The sequence below is a fragment of the Phoxinus phoxinus genome (genome assembly GCF_949152265.1).
Source record: "Phoxinus phoxinus genome assembly, chromosome: 19".
Lineage (NCBI taxonomy): Eukaryota > Metazoa > Chordata > Actinopteri > Cypriniformes > Leuciscidae > Phoxinus > Phoxinus phoxinus.
In genome coordinates, this window is record NC_136894.1 from 19,834,645 (window position 1) to 19,861,569 (window position 26,925).

Here is a 26,925-nt window from a genome sequence, read left to right on the forward strand (position 1 = left end):
ATAATGTGCAGGTGTGTGAGGCTTAACTGCCGGAGGTGATTGCAGTATTGATGATTTGCAGGTGTGATCAGTACTCAGGAGAGGGAGTGCGCTGTGATTGTGTGAGGGTGGAACCTGGCGTGGTTGTAACATTGTGATTTTGAGGTGCAAGCTGGTCCAAATAAACTGACGACACATCTTTAAAGAGTAAGCGGTTTTGCGAATCCCACATTGAACTCAGATTTGAGAAGCAGTCGTCAGTAAAATGACGTGTTGTGCACTGGTCAAGTTGTTCGTGGATGGACAACGTACAACATAGGTGGGCATTATGCAAATGTATCTTCTAGTGACATAGAACCGTAAAGCAGTAGGATTTGAATGGAAAACGACTCATATTGGCAGTTCAGAGTCGATTCTTTCTTTTGGGAAACAATAACTTTATTTATTGTGCTCTTTCGACTTTACAATTTTGCAGAACGTTTACATTCACAAACAGCTTTATAACCCTGCATGAAAGGGAATATTAGAAAAAACTTTTTTTTTTTTTTTTTTAGGGGCACTTCTTAAATCCATCAATTGGGCTGCTATCACAACATGTGTCAGTCTCTGTCTACTGTGCACAAGAATCAAAATGTCTAATCAAGTCAGCATACAATTAAAGAGACCCCCTCCTATCACACAAATACAAAGTACAAATACAGAGACCTCTGTGACTGGTATGACTTGTCTGTGACATGCATGTGTATCACATCTGCTTACCGATTGATTTTTGTTCTTTTCTTCTGCAGTTTTCAGCATTCATTATGCTACAGGTGGCTGAAGGCAGAGGCCGCATACATCCAGGAATAGACAGCGACACTGTCCTAAAGGATATGTTTAAAAATCAAGATCGCAACACAGATGGCAAGATAACTGAAGATGAACTGAACATCACAGTAAATGAGGAAGAGGAAGTGCCTATACACGAGGAGCTGTAAGGGCAACAAACTAGTTTGTATAATTCAAGTATTATCAGGTTTTTATAATTCAATTGTAATTGGCTGAATTCACCCTTGGTCAATGGGATCCATAGGTTTCGGTAATGGATAAGATTCCAATTACATAAATTGCACTATAAAAAAAATTCTAGTTGCAGTGTTTAAGAGCCCGCATTAGAAGATATGTTATAATAAATGACCTTTCTATGTCCTTTTTTTCTGTCTATTAACCACATAATCAATGTAACTGAAGGGTGGGTGTGTTCAGTTGAAAGTAGTTTGCATGCCTCTTGGAAAATCTGAAAGACATTTACCTAAAAAAAGGTAGAGAATGGTCATTTTCAGCAAAAAAGAAATGTCCCTTTTTCAGAATACTGTATTTTTAAAGATAATTTTGTAAAATCCAAATAAGTTTTAAAGATCTTTATTGGAAAGGGTTTAAAATATATATGTTTCATACTTTTTTTAATGAACTATAAACAATTGCACATACACCTGTGGAAAACAACAAAGTGAAAAAATAAAAATAAAAAATCATTCATGGCTCTTGTCTGAATAACTTTTGTAACTTTAATAAGGATAAATCTATATATTTCATTTATACAGTGAAGACTATTGCCACAGACCTGCCAAGCTCTCCACCCAGCCAATCACAGCGCGAACTCTAACCAAAATACTGATCACACACACCTGCACACCATCTCCCTCATCACCAGAACTGCTACTTATAGGCCATAAGGTGAACTAGGAAAAAGTGGCTAGAAAATGATTTTCGTTCCCACACCTGGGCACTACTTTTTAAATTAATTTTTGCATAGACAAAACCATTATCGACTTTATGTTAAAAGTTCTCCGCAAAATACCCTGCAGTTTTTTGTCACAATCCACAAATGTATATAATTGTGAATTGGAAAAAAAGAAAATCTTATTCTGCTGGTTTTGTTTGTAACTTTATTTATATACATTTTAGCAACACAAAATATCTCTCAAACTGACATTTATACATATACCTAAACATTTGAGACAGGTTTTGGTGCATTATATACTCAAGTGTGAATGTAGACCATGAAAAATGGCACATTTGTAGAAAATATGCTTCAATTTCACAGATTGGCACCAAGCAAAATTAAACAGAAACATTATAAATTTAGCAAAACTGAGATGTTTTATACATCAAAATTTTCAGTAGGTACTGTGTTATCACATAAAAATACAAATATAAGCACAGTTTGGCCTAAGTTGGCTGAAATGACTCGAAAGGCTACCCTGTCGCCTTAATTTTGATTGCTACCAATTTTTTTTTTACAATTCTACAAAAGATTATTTACAGCTCAAAATCACCTTAAATTACAACACAGTGCATATTTACTCATCGGTATCATCCCTATCACTATCAGAGCCATCATCCCATGTAGGTCTTTCCTCTGTTTCCTGTGAAACATTTGCACAATTTTGGCACCGACATAAATCAGTACAAGACAGTCTTGCAGACATACAGGAACATCTTCCAGTCTCGCATTTGCTATGCTTGCAACTGCAGTGGACTGCCTGCAACACACTTTCAGGGGCAGGATTCCTAGTCATCCAGGTCACTGTTAACTCACCATCCTCGAGGTGCCATCCATTGCCAACAGGTGAAGGGGCACACATTATACCTTTCAGAGAATGTCTCATTATGGCTGCTTGGTAGTTTGCCCTTTTGCAGTGTTGGTACAGGGCGTCACTTGTTGGGGGCATGGATAGTTCTGGTAAAGCTGACGACGCCATGCAGAATGCTTTGTATCTTGCATCGTTCACATTTTCAGCAGATGACTGGCCATACAGGTGGCACACATATGTGCAAAGTAGCTCAAATGTAGACTGGTCTAGGTTAAAACTGCTACCCAGATTAGTAAATGCAGTCAGATATTCCTCTTTCTCACAAGCAACAGATAATGCCTTTCTTTTGCCTTTGCCATAAAAGGCACTTGTAGAGTCACAACCGGAGAAGGTATGGATTCCAATAAGTGCCAAACAGACACTTGTACCAAGAGCTGACGACACCTTAGCTAAGTAAATGAGCCTGGTTTTGTTGCCAACCCCCGTGAAAAAATACAACCTACATGGTAAATCTGGCTGCAGACTTAAAGCAATCACAGCCACATCAGTATCAGGGCTCTTGATGACTACAGTTTGATGTTCCTGTGCAGCATGTTGTGCATGTAAAAACACCCTGGTGTCACATTCCTCATGATCACATGTCAGATCTTCAACAGCACTGAGAGTTTGTAAACCCTCCATTACTGTCACACAGTGACACAGGTCTCCATGTGCTATGTACAAGCTTAAGTCCTTGCCCACAGTGGTAAGATCAGCCTCTCGCCACACAACATAGAGGAATTCTGCCAGTGCTTCTTTGTTTGTTCCATCTGATAGAAACTTTTTCCATTGTGTTGGTGTCTTCTGATCCATAATTTTCCATACATTTTCACCAGTTGTGTACCACCACCAGCTCTATGTGACCGTTCTAGGTTTTTAATACTCATTTTCGGATACTGGTCAATCACAAAGTCTATCCGTGTACAGTTGTGTTTCAGAGCAAGCTTGACTATGTACTGCAGTATGGTCTCTGCAAGCTCTCCAAAGGTACTTGGTATGGACCGAATGGCTTGAATGACTGCCATGCCATCAAAGAGAATAGCTCCATCTGTCGGAACTTTGTCAACTAAACAGTCTCCACCTTTGGTTTCCAATAAATCCATAAGAGCTGATTTGTTTGTTTTAGCAAGTGAACCATCAGCACTGGCTAAAGGATATGACACAGTTCCCAAGGAGTAAGACAGAATTTCCCGCAGGTCTATCTTTCTACTTTGACCTATGATGAGTAATCTGGAGAATAGTTTCTTGTCGGCACGTAGAAACACTTCTTTGCCTGCTGCAGATTTCTTCTTTGTCTTTGCTTGGTCACTAAAGGTCTTCAGTTTTTGTGTTTTGATGGGAGCAAATATGTCAACTGATGGTGATAACAGTCTTTGGTCCATAAACTCTTTGACAGCATTTTCACCCTTTTCCGGAGCTGTGAGCAAATCCCTCATGATTTCTTCAGCTGCTACTGTCCCAGAGCTAAGACACACAATGCCATCTTGGTGTGTGTCAAAAGGATTCAGCATGGAATCTAGGGTGGAAATGATTCTGGTCACAGCCCTTTCATCAGCATGAATTCGTGTGCTGTCAAGGTCTTTTCGTTTCCTTATATCGGGAGATTTACCTGCCATTGCCTCACATTGTCTTGCTATGGCAGCCCTTTCATGTTGCGACAATATCCAGCGATATACTGCAGCTCGATTCTGTGTTAACCCTGTCTAACCACCCTTTGTCTTGGAATCTCTGTTGCATGTTTGCTCAATGGCCTGGTCACAAGCAATCGAAGCAAATCCATGGACACTTTGACGTTGGACAGTCCACTGGCCTTTAACACTGAGCTCACTGTGGCAAGAAGGATGTGTGAGGGGCAAATTGACCATTTCCAGCCAGTATGAAGGTAAATACCTAGCATAATTTACACGATCGTACGCAAAAAACCATATCATCATCAAGTGCACTGTTGACAGGTGAAGCTGCCAGTCCGATTCTCGTGTTGCTCTCACAAATAGGAGTAGTATCTGTACCATGTCGATGTATGAACTCCAAAAGGCAAACGTTGGGTTTTCTGCACTTCTTCTTTTAACAAAGTCTTCATATTTCGAACACATTTTGTCAAATTTCTCATTTGCACACAAAACATCCATTGTTCTGTCCAGGAATGCACATTTGATCTCATTGATGACATCTTGACACTCATATCTCTCTTCTGGTGGCAGAGAGTCTAAGAAGGTGAGAAGTCTGATGCGTTGCAGACTCTCATACAGAAGTTTGTGTGCCCTCATGCTGCGGTTGTAATGATGACCACTGATCACTCCATTGATGGATCCTGGGGCAACAACTTCAGACTCAATGAGTATGTCTTGCAGTCCTGCATCTCCAAACCTTTTTCCTAGAATGCTCAGGTAGGACATGCATGTGTGAAATTCACCTAGTCTAATCACTATACGCTGAGTAATCTCATCATCTTTCCAGCGGATTTGCAGAGCTTTGGCATATATAGCATGGTCAAAAACTAAGACTATATGGTCCAATGTATGGAAACCTGTCCAGCTTGGTATTGTGCATCTTTCAGCATCTATGGACGTTACAAAAACATATGCCAGTTCAGTTTGTACAGCAGACACCGTGTTCAATTTGTATGCGTCCACCTGTAATGGAACACTTTCATGATGAAACAAGTTCTGAGGTCCTTGTCTTTTAGATTGATGGTACTGTTCTACAGGGATGCTAGGGGGTGCTTTCAATGAAGAAACTCCCTTCTGTAGTGGTTGTCTGTTTGTTGTTGACACAGGTTCACCTACAGAAATTTGCAGCATAATCCCATTTGTGTGGTGGGTAGTTCCACGACCTGACAGTGTCTCCTTCCCAAAGTCAATATTGTCCCACACAAGTATTGTAGGAGCCTTCTTTGAGAATCCCTTTGGTATTTTGTCTCTGCCCTCTACTAGTTGAAGTTGGGCAAGGCTAGTGTCTAGACTGACAACTGTGTCCCATGATGCACAATGTCCTAGTCTATTTAGAAGTGACACAATTTGTGATGAACCTGTTAAATGGCGAACCGTTAGACCAAGACACAATGATTTAGGGGTCTGCCTCCGGCCCTTAGATGCAAGATACACAATGTCTTGACAGATAGATATCACTTTTAGGTTCAAATCATCTGGAATATCAACATAATGGGCCAGTGTTGGTTCCTCAGTTGCACCAATAATCCAGGAAATCAGATTGTACAGTTCAATTGGCACGACAGATTTTGCGTCGCTCACATTTAAGTCATCTGATGTGGGTGGCCACGGGCATTTCATACCGGGAGAGTCACATAGAAGCATCTTTAATATTAATGCCGCACTGTAAAGTGTCCTTGTGTCCTCTGCAGTATTGATAGAGGCCATTGAAGTTGGTCTTTGTGGACCATCTTTTGCACTAGCCCTGTTTTCACAGTCACTTTGGCTAGTTACCTCAGTTGACTCTGTTGTTTCTGTACCTGATGGATGAGGTAGCCTGTCTATCAGCTTATCTGCAGACAATGTCTCCACAAAAACCATCTCACTGATGTTGCGCTTCTTGGGGGAGTGAAACACCAGCTGTGGGAAATCACGGGCAAACCTCCTCTTCAATTTATCCTGCCTGAATCAAAAAGATTGAGTGAAAGATGATCACAATGGTATAAATAAAGATATATTCACACTGACTTAAAAAAAATAAAATAAAATACACTGTTTACAGATTCTACATGTTATAAAATATGATTATGATTATTATGAATTCCATTTTTGTGAGAATGTTTTTTTGGATACACGTTCTTTCCAAATGTGCCAAAGACACGCGTAGTATTCAAATTACCTGTAGTTTGAAGCATCAAGATCTTCATGTTTTTTCACCAGATTTAAAAAGATCCTTCTTAGCTGAGTCATTGTCAACACCTCTTGGTTTACAATTATTCTATGGCGGATGATCCTCTCACAGTAGGTCTTGTAGCTGGCATCGAAGGTTGGCTCATTTCTGAAAAGAAAACGCATTAAAAACAGAAAAGATGTATTACTTTATGTGCCATAACTACTGCACAATGGCTTCAATTTTAAATGTAGTATAAATACAAGCAAATCGAAAGCTGCCAAAGTGATTTGAGATTTATTTATTTTTATTATTCAGCAAGAAAATAATTTCTAGTTTCTTCTACCTTAACAGATCACTAAACATTTTGTCATTTTGAATTAGTGGTGCAATAGCTGTGCATTCAAGACTGTGTTTACAGACAAATCGACAATGTAGATGGTCAATGCTTTACTTTTGAAATGTGATATATAATATAATAATGTAATAACTCACTGTTCTTCTGAGGTCCCAGTAACCGTTGCACTAGACTTTGTCAAGAACCTGGTGTACTGTCTATAACAGGACTTGTGGTATCGCACCTCCAGAGACACACAGTCTTTGTCTCGAATATGCACAAGAATGCTAGTGTCTTCCTTCATCTCAGCAGCTTTCAGCAACTGGCCTGTAAATAAATAAATAAAAAATAATTAAACTAATAAAGAAAATAAAAAAAACATAAAGCAAGTGTTAATAGTTCAACAATATTGAGTGTTCTGGCTGTAGCTGTATGCAAAGCCATCCAAATCAGTCTCTGACTGTAAAATAAACATTAAATAAATTATGTAATTGTAATTGAAAGTTAGCCATGGTACCCAGCATAAAGGAATAAAAGTGCAAAACAATGCAAATCTATCTATAAAATTAACATTAAATAAATTATGTAATTTAAAGTGTGTGTGTGTGTGTGTGTGTGTGTGTGTGTGTGTGTGTGTGTGTGTGTGTGTGTGTGTGTGTTTTGTTTTGACCTACCTGCTGACAACGTTTCTGCCTGTGAAAGATGGTCCTTCTGGCGTTTGCCTCCCACAGTAATGTACCGTTTTCTTACAAATTATGCACAAGGCAGGAAGCACAGGATCAGCACAAGGCAGGCCGGTCCTGGACCTAAGTTTTTTTGTCGGACATTCAACTGTAGCGATACTAACGTTACTACCCGATGGCACAGACTGGCCTTGATCTTGAGCTCCAGGACGCTGTGTGGTCCGTTTCTCGGCCGCATCCAAGCGCTTTTTGTCAATGAAACGCCTGTAGCAAGTGGAGTGAAACCCAGCGTCTTCGGGAACATTGTCAAACTCGATTTCTAGACAATGTTTGTATGTTTCTGCTATTCTCTGATTCTCACCTTGCAAGCCAAGCCACCGTTTGACGCAGTTTCTGAATGTATCCCACCGTGTGCGTGTAAAATCCTTTGTTTCTTCTTTCTTTATGGAAGTGAGATGCATGTAGCATTGTTTAAAATACTTTTTACGGACTTTTGAAGGAGGTCTGGCCGTAATTTCCTCTTCTTCACTACTTGATATTGACAAGGGCGCAGACATCTTGGACTAATGTTTACCTGTCGCCCCAAAAAAGCGGCCAGCTTATTGGTCTAGCGGGAAGCACGTGACGATTGTTCCGCGAAGCCTCATCACTGATTATCAAAATATGATTACGCGAGGAAAGAACTATTGCCGACTTTAAAGAGTAATAAATAAAAAACTGCAGGATTACACATGGAGAACTTTTATTTTCTCGCCCAAAAACAATAAATCTTTTTATTAGAATGAAAATAATTTAGTGCCCCATATATGGGAACGGGATTAAACGTAAAACGTCTTCACCTTACGGCCTATTAAGCATACATATCGCATCAGTACATTGTCTGGTCTCGTTAAGACTTTGAGGACTATTTACCTGTCACCAGCGAGCTACTTCAATGCTTATCTCCAGTGTCATTCTCCAGTGAATATCTCTAGCCCCTGATTCCCTGTTTCTCCTGTTCCTCCCTGTGCTCCAGCCATCTGTCCATTCAGCCATGCACGATCTCCAACATCTGTAAGGAAAAGACATTCCATTATTACCAATCTCCATTCATTGAAAGTCTCATTGCACTGTCTATTCCCCTGTTTACTTCCATTACGCTGTGTGCTGTCAATAAAGATCCAGTCATTGAATTTCTCTATGCAGTGTTATTTGACATTTGATTACTTTATTCAATTTCTGTACTTGAAAAGCAAAAAAAGTCCCGCTTTATATTAAGTGGCCCTAATACCTGTGAACTTACATAGTAACTACATGTGTACATAGTATGTAACTACAGTGTAAGTACACACATAGTATCTACATCTGTAATATTTGTGTAACTACACATATGTAACCTACGGAATGGTATGTGTAAGTAAACAACACTTTTTTCACTTCAGTAAGTACACACGTGTAACAGGAATTATGTAACTACAATTTGTAACAACAATATGTATTTACACAAGTTGTTCCACTTCCACAAGCAGTCTTAAATACTGCAGTTACCAGTTTGAAATAGAAGATAGAAGATAGAAAAACTTTATTGTCTGTCACAAGTGACAGAAATTTGTCTTTGACAAAACAGGCTCATTACATTAAAACATTTAAGACATATACAAAAACAATTAAACAATACTCAGATTTGCTCTAAAAACATAAATGTGCAAATTGCAAAAACATGATTTGTTCTATAGATGGCTGTTCAGTGTAGCAATGGCCGTGGGGACAAATGATTTTTTGTAAGCGTTTTTCCTTGCAAGTGGGACTCTATAGCGTCGACCTGATGGCAATAACTGAAATGATTGATTGAGTGGATGTGTAGGGTCTTGTGTGATTACCGTGGCTATCCTTAACACTGACCGTGTGTGAAGTTCTGTTAGTGGGGTTTGCGGGGAGCCTATTATCTTGCTGGCCTGATTTATTATTCGTGCCAGTTTACTTTTATGCTTGACAGTAAGGGCATTGTACCAGCCTGAAATGTTAAAAGTCAGTAAGGATTCGATGAGTGACTGATAAACTCTAGTTAAAATATACTTACTCACATTAAAATCTCTGAGTTTTCTCAGCAGGTGTAAGCGCTGCTGTGCTTTCTTATACACGCTATCTGCGTGTTGTGAGAAGGACATGGATGTATCAATTTCTGTCCCCAGGTATTTAAAAACATTAACTTGTTCGACTGGCTGACCATTAATGCTGAGGGGTTCAAACATATCTTGTGTATTTTTAGTTTCCCTGCTCTGACAGCACAGCTCCTTTGTTTTAGCGATATTGAGGTCTAAATAAATGTTTTGGAAAGTTGTGACTAGATTGTTGACTGTCTGATGGTAGTCAGACAGCGCCTTCGTATCAGACAAGTGGGCTACTAAGGCCATATCATCTGCATATTTTAGAAGAATCATTCCATGTCTGTTGCATGAAATATTGTTTGTGTACACAGAAAAAAGAGCAGGAGATAAGACACATCCTTGAGGTAGCCCGGTGTTTAAAAGCTGTTTTCTAGAATTAAAACCGTTCACACGCACCTGTTGAGGTCTGTCCTGTAAAAAATTCTTAATCCATAAAATCAGTATTGGGTGGACCTGAAGTTCAACTAGATGTTGCAAGAGTGTATGTGTGTGTACCGTATTAAAAGCAGATGAGAAGTCCATAAATAAGATCCTTGTTTGGGTGTGTAATGAGTCCAGCTGTCTGGTCACAGTGTCCAAGAGAGTTAGAGTTGCATCCTCCACTCCACGTTTGGCTTTATAAGCAAACTGGAGTGGGTCCAGTCTTCTTGTCACAGCGCTGGAAAGGTGGCTACTTACCACTCTTTCCATACATTTGCAGAGCAGTGATGTCAGGGCAACTGGCCGAAAATCCTTGGGGTCTTTGGCATGTGTCTTTTTAGGGATTGGGATAATGGTTGACTCTTTCCACTGATAAGGAACACAGCTAGAATCCAGGAGGCCCTGAAAGAGCTTGGTGAAGACCCCACTTAGTTGAGTGGAGCAATCTTTAAGCACTCTGCCTCTGAGTCTGTCAGGGCCTGGGGCTTTGTGTGGGTTCACTTGCCTTAAAATAGACGCCACTAGTTTTTCATCAATGATGATAGTCTGGTGAGATAGACTGGGGCTAGGTGGATTCCAACTGGCTGGTGTACTTCCTTTGTCAAACCTGCTGAAGAAGTTGTTTAACTGCTCTGCAAAGGAGGCGGGGTCTTGACAGTTAATCGCTGCAGGTTTAGATGTTCTCCCCATCATGGTGTTTAACCCCTGCCATGCCTCCCTCGCATTCCCAGAGGTTAATTTCTGTTCCACTCTGTCCTTGCAGTGAATTTTTGCCATCTTAGCCTTCCTTCTAAATTCTTTCTGAAGCTCCCTCACTCTGGGTGTGTCACCTTCTAAAAAAGCCTTCTTTTTTAAAACTAGACAGATTTTCATGTCCTTGGTGACCCACAACTTATTATTTGGATGTATTGTTATTGTTTTAGTTGTAGTTACAACGTCCTCGCAGAATAAGATGTAAGAGGTTATTACATCAGTCAATAAGTTAAAATCATTCCCACAATCCTCAGAAAACAAACCCCAATCAGTCAATTCAAAACATCCTCTCAATGTTTCTGAAGTCTCTTCGTTCCACACATTAATAATTTTTTTTAACTGGTGCTCCCCTTTTAAGTTGTGATCTGTACTTGGGCAACAATAAAATAACATTATGGTCAGAGCGACCAATAGGAGGACGAGATTTTGATGTATACGCATCCGGAATGTTACCATAGCACAAATCCAGTCTGTTGTGCCTTCTAGTGGGGACTGTAACATATTGCTCCAGGTTAGGTAGATGAGTGGTGACGTCACATTTATTAAAATCCCCCAGCAGAAATACTGGTTGTTCGGCAGATTGATTGACAGCCTTATTGTAACTGTCTGTTATATGTTCAGCAGCAAGTGTAAAATCAGGTCCTGGTACATATACTAAAATCACAGTAATTTGTGTGAATTCTCGGGGTAAATAGTGCGGTCTGAAAGACACAGTCATTATTTCAAAGTGCTTACAACACTCAGTCTCTCTCACCGTGAAGTTAGTAGCCCACTTTTTGTTGACAGCTATACAGAGCCCGCCCCCAATCGACTTCCGTGTTTTCCGAACATCCCTGTCAAAACGTATAATGTTGAAGCCATCCAGATCAAAATCCACGTCTTCAGAAAGCCATGTTTCTGTAAAACAGAACAAACTTGTTTGCCTGTAGTCCGAGTCTGATGTCAAGAGTGTGGACAACTCGTCAGCCTTGTTTCGTAATGATCGCACATTTGACAGGGTAATGGCAGGTAGCGGTAATCTGCTTCCTCTTCTCCTCATTCTGTTGCGGATACCTCCTCTAGACCCACGTTTCCTCCGTATTCGCCTCCGTTTGCTGCCCCGTATTAGCTCCGAAGGAATCTGTGTTGTGGAAAGGGATAGTACTTGCGATGGCTCCAACTCAAGCCGGCTCAGCTCCAACAGGTGGCTCCGTGTGTATGCGAGCCTGCCTGGGTTGGCTGTAAACGGAGCGTCAGGTCCCAAGAAAAGTCCATTTACGCGATATAAACTCACAATCGCGAGCCAGATGTATGCTAATTGTAGCACTGTTGTTATTGACATTTTGTCAAACGTGAAAACACACTGGAACACAGCACAACGCTTAATAACAAAAACAAACAAACACAGAGCCTGCGTGTCTAGAGTCGCCTTGTCGCACAGCGCCCCCCGATCATACAATGAAACCATGATGATTCCTATGTATTTATGACTGGCAGGACTAATGTTGAATTACAACTAAAGTTTCCCCTTGTGATACGAGTGTACTTACATAGTAACTTCTCAGGAACTGTCCACTTAATATAAAGTGTAAAACGGTCACAACTTACTGTGTAATATGCAAAACCTAAACATCTGTGTAATACTATAATAGGAACAGGAACGAACATGGAAGGCTTCAAACAACGATCTGACAACATAAGACGAATGACAAGGCAATAAATAGGTTGGCTGGAATGAGTTGCAGCTGCTGCTGAGGAGCAATCAGTAGTCACGCCCACATGAAACAATCAGAACAAACGAGACACGCACCCAAACATAAACACACAAGACCAAAATGAGACAGCGGATCTACCAACCATGACAACTTCTCAGTAAATAAAGTATAGAGGGCTGCAAAAAGAGAAAAAAGCAGTAAAGCTAAACAATGTTTGTAAGAGCCATTATGCTCTATTTAAATGTCTGTTGTAGTTCCACTGGGGGACACTGGGTGGAGTGTGAGTTTACTTGGTATATAGGTAACCAGAGAGCAAGAGAGGCCAGGTGTAATGAATGAGGGAAGCAGACAATTTTTGACCGTGTCAAGATCATGTAAGGACATGCAAACTGGTGTATTACAATGTGTTGGAGCATCAGAACTGAGACAAATAAAATAGATAAATGCAGTACTGGACTGGAAGTGTCTTGTTTGGAGTCACGCGTCAGATAGCCCTACAAGCTTCTCTACGCGACAAGATGGTAAATGTCACTACAATGTTTATTAATACACATTACACTCAACAGATTCTGAAGTAAAACTTTAGTGTACCTGCTGCTGGGTCAACACTAGAACAGCACAAGGTCCTTTAGACTGCCAAAAAGAAAACTAGAAAAACTTTGCCACTGTGAAACTAAATCTGCTTTTAACATACATGACATGGTTGGAAATTAAATACATTTATATCCAAACTGGTAACAGCAGTTTTTAAGATTGCATGTGGAAGTGAAACAACTTGTGTAAATACAAATTGTTGTTACAAAATTGTAGTTGCATAATTGTGTTGTTACCAATGTCCTGTTACACATCTTTACTTACACATACCATTCCGTGGGTTGTTACATATGTGTAATTACACAAATATTACAGCTGTACTATGTACCAGTGTGCACTTACACTGTAGTTACATGCTATGTACACATGTAGTTACCATGTAGGTTCACAGGTATTAGGGCCACTTAATATAAAGTGGGACCTTTATTTGTGCGACTCCTATCATTTGTTATTTTATTAATGACTGTTTACTTGTTTTTAATAAAATTTTATTAGGCTAGGAGTTTTTGCTGTAGCAAAATAGGAATCGAGAATTTTACTGGTATCTGAAATTTGGTGTCATAACCTTATGCTGGGTACACACGAAAAGATAATCGGGCTGATTTTGGGCCGATTTCCCCCTGTCCGACAATCCTACCCAGCGGGTAACTTGACGTCAATTTGACATCAACAAATAGTCAAGATTTTATATGCTGCGAATATGCATATTTTTATTATATTTTGTAATTATTCCTTGTGGTTGTAAAGAGGCCCAACAAAGGTATCAATCTGACATGTTTTTTCTGGTCCCTACATCTCAGGTCAATATCATTGACATTAAATCAATGTTGATTTGATGTCAGGAAATAAGAAGTCAAATTGATGTGAAATTGATGTCAAAACAATGTCTGAAAAAGTATATTTATTACAATGCGACTCATTTTCAACATCTAAAAGACCTAACCTGAATGATCTTGAAAGTTGTAGGCCTAGTATTTTGCATGAGTGTTTTTATTTATTTAAATCCTAGCACGTTTAAAATGACAGCAGACACAATTGCATATACCTATAAAAGGTACATTTAATCTGATAATGAAGCTGATTTTTAAAAGAATCATCATGGACTACAAATTGACTACAAAAAGACGTCACATCCTGGCCATATCGCGCAGAAAAGTAGCAGATCAGCATAACCGCTCTCACACTATCTGCCCAACTACCAGAGATCTTCAATTTCAAAACTCCAATCCTTCACGTCCAAATCCTTGTAAGTAACCAGCTAGCATGCTATTGTTGTTATCATGTTAATACACCATCTTATACACAGGCTACTTAATTTTAATGGGTGTAATTTTCCGAATGATGTCGAATAATTTCACAGCCATGTATGCCTTTACCTGAGCGAGCTAACGTTAACTAGCTAACTTAACCTGAGGTTAACTGTAACGTTTACATTCCGGTATGATGGAAGAAGTGTCTTTGTATACTGTCTGCCATCGTATAATTTTAACAGTGTGTGTGTGTGTGTGTGTGTGCTTCTGCATAATCTGATTCTGTGCAGCCAGCGTTACTAACGTTAGCGCTGGTGGAAATGTTTGCGCATTTCAAAAAAAGGTTTAACACTGTTTGTTGCTACCCCTCTTAATTTACAGTTCGCGGTCAAATTTGACGTGTGTGTGTCTGTTTGTGTGTGTGTGTGTGTGTGTGACTGTGTGTGTGTGAACATTGGTGGTTCACATTAGTGACACGGGAATAAATTGTCGCTCCCATCCTATCCTAAGCCCACGAAAACACACCCGATCAAATGTATGTTCTTGTAGTAATAAAATATCCATATTATGACTAATAACACTTGAATTGTACAATTTTGTAAGAAGTGTTCATTTTAGTGTTCAAGGAGTTAACAAATTTTTCAGCATACCAGCAGATACAGATTTTAATAAGAGGTAAGTTGCAATGGCAGTCATCCATATACTGTCCCATGACATTTTACATATTCCTTTCCTCGTTCTACAACCAGGGCCGGATTAAGAGTTCAGAGGCCCCTGGGCACAATGTTTTTTAGGCCCCCCCTTAGGAAGGCCAAAAGTATAGACGAATCCGGCGAAACTACCGGAAGTAAGCGGGCGCCATAAGTGAGCTGTTGCTGGGTAGCGTTGCGCCATTGCCTCCTATTGTTTTAGTTGCAACTTGCGTCCACTGGTATAAACAGCCCGCGATTTACGACTGTCACTAACGTTACAACTTTTATAATTTCACGAGTTCACACTTACATATAATTTGAAGGGGTAAAGTTTAATGCGTATTTGGCGTGCTGTCCAGAGGGAGGGCTCCTAGCTCGGAGTTCGGCCCAAACCCAGAGTACTCCCCCCTATGTAAGTGCTTAGGACTAGAAGCGTGGAGAAGGGGTGGTGGAGGGATGCTGCAAAACTGTCAATGGGATGAGGTGAGACTGCTGAGTGTATATATACACCTTTTACCATTGATTGCTGAGTGCTCTCCACTTGCGTTAATTATCTGAACGTGCTTCTCCCGAACCTTGTTAATAAAACATAATTTCACGATTTCACACTTACATATAATTTGAAGGGGTAAAGTTTAATGCGTATTTGGTGTGCTGTCCGGAGGGAGGGCTCCGAGATTAGAGTTCGGCCCGAACCCAGAGTACTCCCCCCAAAGGCTAAAGAGCAGAGGACAGCCGCTGGACTAAAGACCCCCCAAATGAGTGCCGAGTTTGGCGGCCTGGATGCTTGACCGGGGAGGCCCGTAATGGTGGCTCACTGCCTGGACTGACGGCCCTTGTTGGTCTGCGAACAGGGAGCGGTTGTAGTTTTTACAATGAACGATCGGGAGAATTTGCGCTTTTCCGCTAAGCCCAAATGCTCGCTGGACAGAGAGAGGAAACAGAAAGGAGGAAAAATTAGTGCTTGCCCGGGAGATTTTCTCGCACTGCCTCCGCTGTGAGACCAAATGCTCGCTGGAAAGAGAAAACGTAAGTGCTCTACCGGGAAAGTTCTCACTCCGTCCGCTGTGAGGCCAATGCTCGCTGGACAGGAGGAGGAAACAGGAAAATGAGTGCTTGCCCAGGAGATTTTTTCACACTGCATCCGCTGAGACCAAATGCTCGCTGGATGAAAGAGAAAACGTAAAAGCTCTACTGGGAAAGTTCCCACTCCGTCTGCTGTGAGACCAATGCTCGCTGGACAGAAAGAGGAAACAGGAAAATGAGTGCTTGCCCAGGAGATTTTCTCACACTACATCCGCTGTGAGACCAAATGCTCGCTGGATGAAAGAGAAAACGTAAGTGCTCTACTGGGAAAGTTCTCACTCCGTCCGCTGTGAGACCAATGCTCGCTGGACAGACAGAGGAAACAGGAAAATGAGTGCTTGCCCAGGAGATTTTCTCACACTGCATCCGCTGTGAGACCAAATGCTCGCTGGATGAAAGAGAAAACGTAAGTGCTCTACTGGGAAAGTTCTCACTCCGTCCGCTGTGAGACCAATGCTGGCTGGACAGAAGGAGGAAACAGGAAAATGGGTGCTTGCCCAGGAGGTTTTCTCACACTGCATCCGCTGTGAGACCAAATGCTCGTTGGATGAAAGAGAAAACGTAAGTGCTCTACTGGGAAAGTTCTCACTCCGTCCGCTGTGAGACCAATGCTCGCTGGACAGAAAGAGGAGACAGGAAAGAGGAGAAGAACAGGGGTTCCAGAGGAGATTTAGCCTGGGAACTTCCTCTCGGGGGAAGGAGCGCCGTACATCAATTTGAAATGAAAGAGGTGATTGAAAGAAGAGAAAAATTAGGAAAAGGCATGTTATAAGAAACATGGAATGTTTTAAAACATCTCCAAGCAGTCACGTAGGATTGGAGGGTCCTGGGAGAAACTGCTTGGAGGATAGTGTTGAGCGATGCGTCAAGCAGGGGTTTTAACGGGTGGGTTATGGGAATATTAGTTCTGAATAGCGAGGTACTGGAGTTGGGAATTGATCCGCCTCTGGAGCCAGCATCCTGAATTTCTGAAACATAAAACAAGACAGGGAGTCAGCGATTTGGTTTTCTGACCCAGGGATGTGTTTAGCAATTATGATGAATTGGTCGCAAGCTGAAATCCAGGTGAGACGCCTTAAGAGTGGCATCAGAGCAGGTGAATGGGAACGGATTTTGTTAATGCAATGCATTGTTGCCTCGTTGTCGCAATGCACTAAAATGCTACTAGCGGCCCATTCTTTCCCCCACAGAAAAGATGCTACTACGAGAGGGTAAAGCTCGAATAGAGCGGAGGATTGAGATATGTCCTGGAGCTGCGGTGGCCACGGAGCCGCGAACCAACGACCTTGAAAAAATCCCCCGAAAACCGATTGAGGCGGGCAGCGTCTGTGAACAGTTGGATATCGGTCGGGGACGAAACAAGGTTGTTATAAAAAAGAACAGGCCGTTCCACTGGTTTAGAAATGTTAACCATAGCCTGAGTTCGTCGCGACATGCTTGGGTTATGGAAATGAGGTCCTCTAGCGAGTGGACGGAGGACGCGAGTGAGAGGAGATGCGATATGAAGGGGCGGCCCTGCGGAATAATGCGTAATAAGTTTAAATGTCCGAGCAGGGATAGGAGTTTGCGTTTTGAACAACTAGATTTTTCAAGGAGAGTAGAAGAGACGAGAATTATTCCATCAATTTTCTCTTTGGGCAGGGATGCTTGGAATTTGTCTGAATCCAAATTAATTCCTAGGAACTCAATGGATGTTGCAGGGCCCATGGTTTTTTCCTCTGCGATAGGAATTCCTAGCTCAGAGAAACCGTTTTGGACTGTGAGGATATGCGCGGCTGGGATGGCATTGGGAGATGAGATTATTAAAAAATCGTCTAGCAGGTGAATGAGGTGGGGAATGGCGTAGTTGTTCGACAAAATCCAGCAGACGGCTTCTGATAGCATGTCGAAAATTTTAGGGCTGCTTTTGCATCCGAAGGTTAGACGCACTGCGAAATAGTATTTCCAGAGCCAGCGAACTCTGAATAGGTGCCATGAATCTGGATGGATAGGCATAACTTTGATGTGATGTAAATTTTTGCAAGGCAAGTGCCCCGACCCGCGATTTTGATCATTTCGATGGCCTGATCCATGTCGTGGTATTTAAGCGAAAATTCATTGAGAGGGATCAAGCTGTTTATGCTTGGGAACGGGGAATTGTGCGGGGCTGACAGGTCGATTATTAAGCGTTTTTTACCCGAGAATTTTCTTGTAGCAACTCCAATGGGGCTAATACGAAACAGATTAAATGGAGGATTGTCAAACGGGCCGATCATGAAGCCTGACTCAACTTCTTTTTTGATCAGTTTGTTTACAACTTCAGGTTCTAAGTGGGCGGATTGAAGGTTATTACATGTGATGTTTTGGGAGAGCGGGCATTCTAAGCCGGGTTTAAATCCGTTTTTTAGACCTGACAGCAAAAAATGAGAAAATTCAACGTCCGGGTGATGAGCTAGTTCGAATTGCATGCGTGAAAAATTTACAGGAGTCGCCAAATAATTTTTGGATTTTTTATTCACAGATTTGAAAACTGGACATACAATGACCCTCTGTGACATTTACCCGCGTTGAGATTATTACAGGGCTGTCTGCTTTCGTCGAAAGAGGAGTCCTGGATTGCGTTTGTGGTTGCTACACGAGGCACGTAGCTAGTGGATTTAGCGGTGCTTGTTCCCGTGTAGGGGAAAGAGGAGGGGTTAACCTGCGGACACGATGCAGTTGAGTACTGATCTGCAAACTGCGCAATAAATATTTTTGCAACCTAAAAACACCCTGCTGTGGAGATCTGAGTCGAGTGCGCCCCAGTATGTACACTGGTTCCACTGTGCGACTCGCACGGTGCTTTTAGCTGAAAAAAGTTTGTGGTATGTGTAGAAGTACCCACCCCATAGGACAGCGCGAGCTCGGCTATGATTGCTTGGTAGTCGTTCAGTTCGCGCCGCCTGTGGGGGAAAGCTGAACAGATGATTTCGGTGAAACGGGAAAAAGCAATTGAAAATTCAGAAAATGAAAGAACACGAGATGAGTGAGTGTTTGAGTTTTTTAGGGTAACTGAGAAATCGGCGCAATCTATTTGGCGGTCTAGTTCAGCTGCGGGGAGTAGAGAGAGAAGAGAGGAAAGGTCTACGTCTGCACCTGAGAGGATCTGAGCGCGGATATTTTGCGATACTGGTGGTGGTTCCGTGGCGACTGCGTTGGACGGAACAGGCATCGGAGTTGCTGTGAAGAGAGAGTAAGGTGATTTAGTTTGTAAGAGAGAGCTGGGAAAGGGTATAGTCAGGGGCTGCGGATGTCGGCCGCGGCCTCACGCTTGGATGACCCGCTGTGGCTTGAAAAGGAAAGTTAGTAGGAGGATATGAAGGAAAGGAAGGATGATAGGATGGAGTGTGGTGGGCTTGAGCTGCAAGCGGAGGCGGACCCGCACTTGTTTGGGCTGCTGGAGCTGCAGGCCACTGGAAGCGGGCGGGGTTGTAACCTGGTGGGTAAAACTGTTGACATGGTTTGGCCTGTACTGCTAGCGGCGATAGCCTCGCGCTAGTGTCTGCTACGGGAGCTGGAGGCCACTGAAAAGGAAAAGGGTTATGAACAGCGGGATTATGAAACTGAGAGGCTGTGGGGAGGCCGCTGGGCCCGGCTGTATGTGGCGCTGCGTCAGCAGAAACCGTGGTGGAGGGCTGGGCCTCATCGAGAGGTGCGTGTGGACCTGCCATGGCGGAATCTGGGGCGCGGCCCATGCTCGCTGAAGGTCTGTTGCTGCGGCTCAATGGGCGAAGCGAGCCAGAACCTGCGCGGGAAAACAACGGTGTTGACTGTAAGGAAACGTACAGATCATACAGCTCCGCTTTGTTCATCTTTCGCGAAGCCTGTATGTCTGAGTCGCCCAGCGCTTGCCTCAATCCAGCTACGGTCCATTTCCCGATAGGTGGGATCGTCGGGACGGCCGAGCGGTAGGAGGAGGCCGGGGAAGAAGATGGGAGTCTTGCCGGGGGCGGCGAAGATTGGCCTCTGCGTCTTGATGAGCTCCTGGGGCTCAGGTGCAACGTTCGGCGTAGGAGGAATGGTCGTGGGACCGGCAGAATGCGAAGGTGCATCCCTGGCGATGTTTACCTCTTCATCGGATGAAGAGCTTAGTCGTTGAGACATGGTAGCGGAGCTGAGTTAACACGTAAGTTTACTAAGCTGCTGCAAAACTGTCAATGGGATGAATTGAGACTGCTGAGTGTATATATACCTTTTACCATTGATTGCTGAGTGCTCTCCACTTGCGTTAATTATCCGAACGTGCTTCTCCCGAACCTTGTTAATAAAACATCATGTCGAGTGGGAAAACATGTTCCATTATAAATTGTTTCAATGGCGGCAGTAAAATTTCAATTTGGAAGAGAAAACATAGTGAGCTACATAAAATACCCCGGGTTGACTGCCCCTGTCTGGTGCCATACGATTTACACAGATTTCCTGGGCAAGTACAAGGCGCGGACATTCGCCAGAAGTGGGTGAAAAATCTCAACAGGCAGGGATGGGTTCCTAATAACAACAGCAGGGTAAGTTTTGGCTTGTATTGAATCACATTTCCCTTTCAAATTGTGACAATGTTAATGTGGGTAACCCACCTAATGTTACCTAGCTGGTCAACGTCAGCTTACTAGCTAGCTGTCTGTTAGCTGCTAACTTTAACTTGGCTCAGATGTTGTTGGAAAGCTAGTCTGTCTTGTCAGTGACACGAAACACTGTTATTTGTCTAAAATATGGGCAGTGCTGTTAGATAGTAGCCTATTGTTTTTTTTGTTTTGTTTTTTTATAATTGTTTTTATTATGCAAATACAACGAAAACAGAGAGACAATGCAATAAACAACTTGGTTTTCCAGCCAATTCCATTCAAATATTAACCAGTCCTAAACAATAACCTCCGTATAACTATACAATAGGGGAGAAAGAGAAAAAAATAAAAATAAATAAATAAATTTGACAATGCACACTCCCCTTCATTTTATACATACATCTCTCTTTTCTTTTTTTTTCCTTTCTTTTTTCTCAGACAAAAGACAATAGACAAGACAAACCAGACCAACTATTTAGACGCATTCTGAACAATTTACAACACACAGGACAAGTCACACTAATAATAATAATAATAATAATACATCATTCAGACACACACACCGACACACACACACACACACACACACACACACACACACACACACACACACACACACACACACATTATACTGCTGGTGCTCCAAGTAAACTGTTAAGAGAGAAAAAAAAAGACAGAAAAAATGTTAATATTACCATGTCAAATTTACAAACCTATAAATTAAAATACAGATTTGAATTAAGCAGAACTAGCGTTGGACTAATTACAGAGCATCAAATATTGGTTTCCACACAAAATTAAACTGTTTTTGTTTATTTTTATCCACTGACAGAGCTTTCTCAATATTTAGGTAATACTTCATTGCATTTTTCCATTTATCTAACCCTGGGGTAATTATGTTTTTCCAATTTTGTAACAACAATTTCTTATAAACTAATGAGGAAAATATTAATTGCCATCCCATAGGATATTTAATTTTTGTTACATTTTGGAGTAAGCAGGCTTCTGGTGTGAATACAAATTTCTGCTTACAGATGTTAGAGAGCCATCTCTCAATATCAAACCACGTTTCCTTTATTTTTTTGCAATACCAAAATGAGTGAGTGAGATAGTCACTACTACCGCACTTTAAGCAGGTGGGGGGGGGAAGATACATCAAACTTATGAATTTTATCCCTAGTATAATAAATTCTAGTCATTAATTTATATTGAATCAATCTAAGATTTTCGTTAGTTATGGCTTTATATGTTAGATTTAAGCACTCCTTCCATTTTGTTTTGGCATTGAAATCCTTTATATCTCTGTCCCAGCCTTCATATATTTTACTTAGCAGATTACAATTTATTACAAAATTATTGAGATAGTCATACATAACACTTACACCTTTTTTCTTTTTCTTACTTTGTTCCAGAAGGGTCTTTATCTTTTCCGGAACATCATTCACTATATCACAGTTCTCTGTGACCCAATTTTTTAACTGCATATATTTAAATATCTCTGAATCTTTTAATTTAAATTTATCTTTCAGCATATCAAATGAGGATATTTTACTTAAACTAATAATATCTGATAATGTTTCAATGCCTCCATTCATCCAAGTTTTCCACATTAATTTAGTACCCTGAATTTTAACAGATGGATTATTCCAAATCTTAATATGTGCTGGGGTGCCAATCTCCATCCCTAAAATCTGTTTGTTTTTTTTCCACATATTTAATGTACTGTTGACCACAAAGTTATCAGTCTTTACTTTTTTCTTGGAGAACAAAATGGATAATAAACTATTTGGGTGTAATTGATGATTTTCAATAACCAGCCATGGGTCTTCATTAGTATTATTAATAATACGATCAATATAAAACATCTGGGCTGCCATCTGATACAATTCCATATTAGGGAGGTTTAACCCTCCTTCCCGTTTGGAGCAAAACAGTAAATTCCTTTTTATTCTTGGGGTTTTTCCAGCCCAAATGAAAGATGTAATTATGGAATTTATTTCCGTGAAAAAAGTTTTTGGTGGTGTCAGCGGAATACACTGAAACAAATAAATAAACTTAGGGAGCCACATCATCTTGATTTATTCTACCAATTAGATTCAACTTGAGATCACTGTAATTATTAAGAGTATGTTTTAAATTACTTTTCAATGTAAGAAAATGACTCTTATACAACTGTTTTTTGTTTGCACTGATATAACAACCTAAATATTTTATTTTACAGCTTTGTACTTTAAATTGTTTAAATACTTCTGAGTTTATTTGTTTTTGGCTAAAGGTCAAAATTTCAGTTTTGCCACTGTTAATTTTATAACCTGAAATTTTTGAAAATATACTCATTATATTGATTACACTCGGAATTTAAATGTCCACTTCGCTTAGATATAATAACAAATCGTCAGCAAATAAGCTTAATTTATATTCATTTTTGCCTATAGTGATACCAGTTATGTTATCTGTCTGTCTTATTTTCTCAGCCAAGGGTTCAATAGCCATTGCAAATAGCGCTGGAGATAATGGACAACCTTGAGCAGTACCACGGCTTAACGAAAAAGCCTCAGATAGAACACCATTGGTACAGACTTGTGCTTTGGGGGCTCTATACAAAGTTTTTACCATATTAATAAATTCTACTGGGAATTCAAATGTTTCAAGCACTTTATACAAATATGACCATTCAAGGCGGTCAAATGCTTTTTCGGCATCGACCGCCATCAAGGTCAAATCTATCTTATATTTTTTAGCATATTGTGTTAAGGATATACATGTTCTAACATTAGTTCTAAGATCCCTATTAGGAATAAACCCGGCTTGGTTATGATGAATAATGCTAGGTAGAATTAGTGCCAATCTATTATTCATTACTTTTGTTATGATTTTCTTATCACAATTGATTAAGCTGATGGGCCTGAAATCAGAGGGCTTATTACAATCACGCCCTGGTTTTGGTATCACAGAAATAGTTGAAAGATACATAGTTTCTGGTATTTTTTGTTGATTAACAAATGAATTTACAACTTCCAGGAACAAAGGTCTAATATTTGGCCAAAATGTTGAATAAAACTCAATAGGGAGGCCATCTGTTCCTGGTGCCTTTTTTTCGGGAAATGCCTTAATTGCAGCTTCGATCTCAGAGATTGCAAAGACTTTCCCCACATCTTCCTTTTGATGATCTGATAAGCGCTGTAATTTGACAGTTTTAAGAAAGAAATCTGGGTCATCATCTTTAACTTCAGATGTATACAAGTGTTCATAAAATTGCTTAAATCTTTTATTAATAATATCATTGTTTGTAATAACATCATCTGATTCTTCCTCTTTTAAAGATATAGACTGAGTCTTTGCAACCCTCTTGACCATTGATGCCAAGTATTTACCCGATTTATTAGCTGATATATAATTAAGCTTATTTGAATTTTGTCTAAAGTCTTTAACTTTATCCATCAGCATAGAGTCCATTTCTAATTTCTTTTCTTGCAATTTGCTTTTAATTGTTTGGTCTCCATTTTTAAGTTGAGTTTCCATTAAATTAATATCCTGTTTTATTTTAGTCATTTTTCGGTCAGAACTAGCTTTCCTTTTTGCTGAAAAGGCTATCATTACCCCCCTTATATATGCTTTAAAGGAGTCCCATATAATACAGATATTTGGCTTATCTTGAGGGTGAGGTTGCTGTACATTAGTTAAAATAAAAATATTAATTTGTTCTTTTATATAAGCAACAAATTCCATATTAGCCTATTGTTGTGTACTGTTGTATTCAATATGTGTTACTGTCCAACTAGGCATGCCTGCTTATTATTTTTATTTGTCATGTTTAAGGTGTTTGGCATATAGCAGCTATGTGTGTGTGTGTGTGTGTGTGTGTGTGTGTGTGTGTGTGTGTGTGTGTGTGAGAGAGAGAGAGAGAGAGAGAGAGAGAGAGAGAGAGAGAGAGAGAGAGAGAGTGTGTGTGTGTGTGTGATCGTGTGTGTGTGTACTAAGACCCGAAATTCTCCTTTGGGGATCTTTAAAGTATCTATCTATCTAACGTTATCTATCTATGTTATTTACTATTCAAGGTCTGTGGGATACACTTCCCTGATGGCAGACCAACTAAAGAGCACCCATACCCAGTATTGCACATGGGATATGAAACTCATGCTGTAAGTTGATTTCTTTACCATATTCATATCTGAGGGCAAGGGACATTTGTGAGATGGGGGTATTGTAGCTGTATCTTGCAGGGAAGAGGGTGGGAATACTATGGGGTTATCCAGCTATGCTGGTAAGAACTATTGCTTCCTGACATTGTATCCTTGTTTTTCTTTTATTCTGTGATCATGTTTTGCAGAATAGATCCTAATTAAAATTATTTTCTTATTACCTCTCTGTGTCTAACCATTTCCAATAATACAGTGTATTATTGGAAATGATAATACACTGTATTATCCCCCCCCCCCCCCCCAAAAAAGCTGTTTTTGGCAGCTTTTGTTTGCCCTCACAGATTTTTTACCGCAGCCAATGACCATTAAGTTGGCAGTGCATCACCAATTGTTGCTTGTTTTGATGAGGCTCCACCTTGGTTTGATGTTCACGGATCCAGGAAAGCGGTTTGGAATAAGTAGGACTACAGCTTGTGAGATCTTTGCGGTCTGGAGACCTATACTCGCAAGGTTTATTAAAGAAAAAATAATAGCTTGGTTGCTTAGAGATACTCTGGAGAAAATAAGGCCTCAGAGCTTCAGCGTACATTACCCCAAAGCAACATGCATTATAGACTGTACAGAGATATTTGTACAAAGGCCAAAGAACTTAAGGAAACGAGCCCAAACATTCAGCAATTACAAGCACCATAACACATACAAAGCCCTATATTGCATAGCTCCCAATGGCTTTGTGATGTTGTGTCCAAATTGTTTGGTGGGAGGGCTAGTGATACTTTTATCACACGGAACAGTGGTCTTATTAGTCATCTGATTCCTGGTGATCAAGTTTTGGCAGACCGTGGATTCACCATCACAGATGTTTTGCCTCCAGAAGTGACATTGGCCATACCAGCGTTTACACGTGGCTGTAAAGAACTTCTGAAGCATGAAGTTACACAGACACGTCGCTTGGCAAATGTCAGAATTCACGTACAGCGTGCTATTAGACAATTGAAAGCTTTTAAAATGTTGAGTAATATTATCCCAGGTAGAATACAACATGTTGATGACATTGTAACTATTTGTGCGGGGCTTTGCAACTTGCAACCTCAGTTAATTCGAGAGGAAACTGAGGGAGAAGCATCTGAAATAGATGAAGATGAGCATATTGACGAGCAAGAAGAAGGTGATGAATACTCATGGGACATGGCAGAGGACATTGAGGGAAACCACTTGTTTTAGTATGATTGTGTACTGTATAGTTACATATGTGATGTTGTCACGACACACACACAGGAAAAGGTAAGGTCCAGGCGCAGTATTTATTAGGGGAAATCCGTACTCACAACTAGTCCAGGCAGGGGTCAAAACCATATAAGCAATCCATAAACGATAACCAAACAAGACCGGGCAAGAAAACAGACATCCAGAAGTGGTGGGACATATAACAAGGACTCCGTGACACATACTAAAACAGACAGGGTTATATAGACAGGGAAACGACAATGCTAATGGGGAATTGGCTGAGTGCAATTATTAATGACAAGGGACAGCTGAGTGCAATGAAGAACAAGGATCGTGGGGAATGTAGTTCAGAATGTGACAAACACCGTGGGGAAGGAGGACATCTAGTGGTCACCAGGAATACCCAAACCAGACACTGTGACATAACCCCCCCCCCCCCCCCCCCCCTCTACGGAGCGGCTACCAGACGCTCCAAGACCCACAAAAAACAAACAAAACAAGAGTCCAGGCGGGAGGTGGAATGGTGGAGGATCAGGGGGAGGGATGGAGGGCCAGGACCATGAAGGGGAACAGGAACAGGGGATGACGACTTAACCGGCGGCCGGGGCGGAGACGACAGTCCATCGGGCGGCCAGGGCGGAGACGACAGTCCATCGGGCGGCCAGGGCGGAGACGACAGTCCATCTGGCGGCCAGGGCGGAGACGACAGTCCATCTGGCGGCCAGGGCGGAGACGACAGTCCATCTGGCGGCCAGGGCGGAGACGACAGTCCATCTGGCGGCCAGGGCGGAGACGACAGTCCATCTGGCGGCCAGGGCGGAGACGACAGTCCATCTGGCGGCCAGGGCGGAGACGACAGTCCATCTGGCGGCCAGGGCGGAGACGACAGTCCATCTGGCGGCCAGGG

General features: G+C 41.2%; 2 protein-coding genes across 4 annotated transcripts in view; one reads left to right on the forward strand and one right to left on the reverse strand.

The window, feature by feature from the left end:
* Nucleotides 1–1,471, forward strand: part of fkbp10a (FKBP prolyl isomerase 10a) — a 150,438-nt gene extending 148,967 nt beyond the window's left edge. Inside the window, exon 10 of one of the 3 annotated variants that reach the window (XM_079590006.1) lies at nt 768–1,471. In XM_079590006.1, coding sequence (XP_079446132.1) covers nt 768–956 — 189 coding nt within the window. In that variant the 3' untranslated portion in view covers nt 957–1,471. The other 2 variants (XM_079590008.1, XM_079590007.1) reach the window with 2 other exon arrangements.
* Nucleotides 1,472–1,690: 219 nt separating this feature from the next.
* Nucleotides 1,691–7,523, reverse strand: LOC306987600 (uncharacterized protein). The gene is made up of 5 exons (XM_079592016.1): nt 7,425–7,523; nt 6,909–7,077; nt 6,423–6,581; nt 5,929–6,206; nt 1,691–3,004 (listed from the first exon to the last, which is right to left on the reverse strand). Exons 2-5 carry the CDS (start codon nt 7,052–7,054, stop codon nt 2,322–2,324), a joined length of 1,266 nt encoding a protein of 421 aa, XP_079448142.1. The 5' UTR covers nt 7,055–7,077; nt 7,425–7,523; the 3' UTR covers nt 1,691–2,321.
* Nucleotides 7,524–26,925: the final 19,402 nt, after the last annotated feature.

Excerpts from the sequence above, each read along its gene's own strand:
- LOC306987600 (XM_079592016.1), bottom strand. The coding sequence starts at position 7,054 with ATGAAGGAAGACACTAGCATTCTTGTGCATATTCGAGACAAAGACTGT. Across the intron at positions 6,207-6,422 it reads CTTGATGCTTCAAACTACAG|GCAGGATAAATTGAAGAGGA; the intron begins GTAATTTGAATA and ends TTTTTGATTCAG. Across the intron at positions 3,005-5,928 it reads GGACACAAGGACACTTTACA|CTAAGGTGTCGTCAGCTCTT; the intron begins GTGCGGCATTAA and ends TCATTTACTTAG.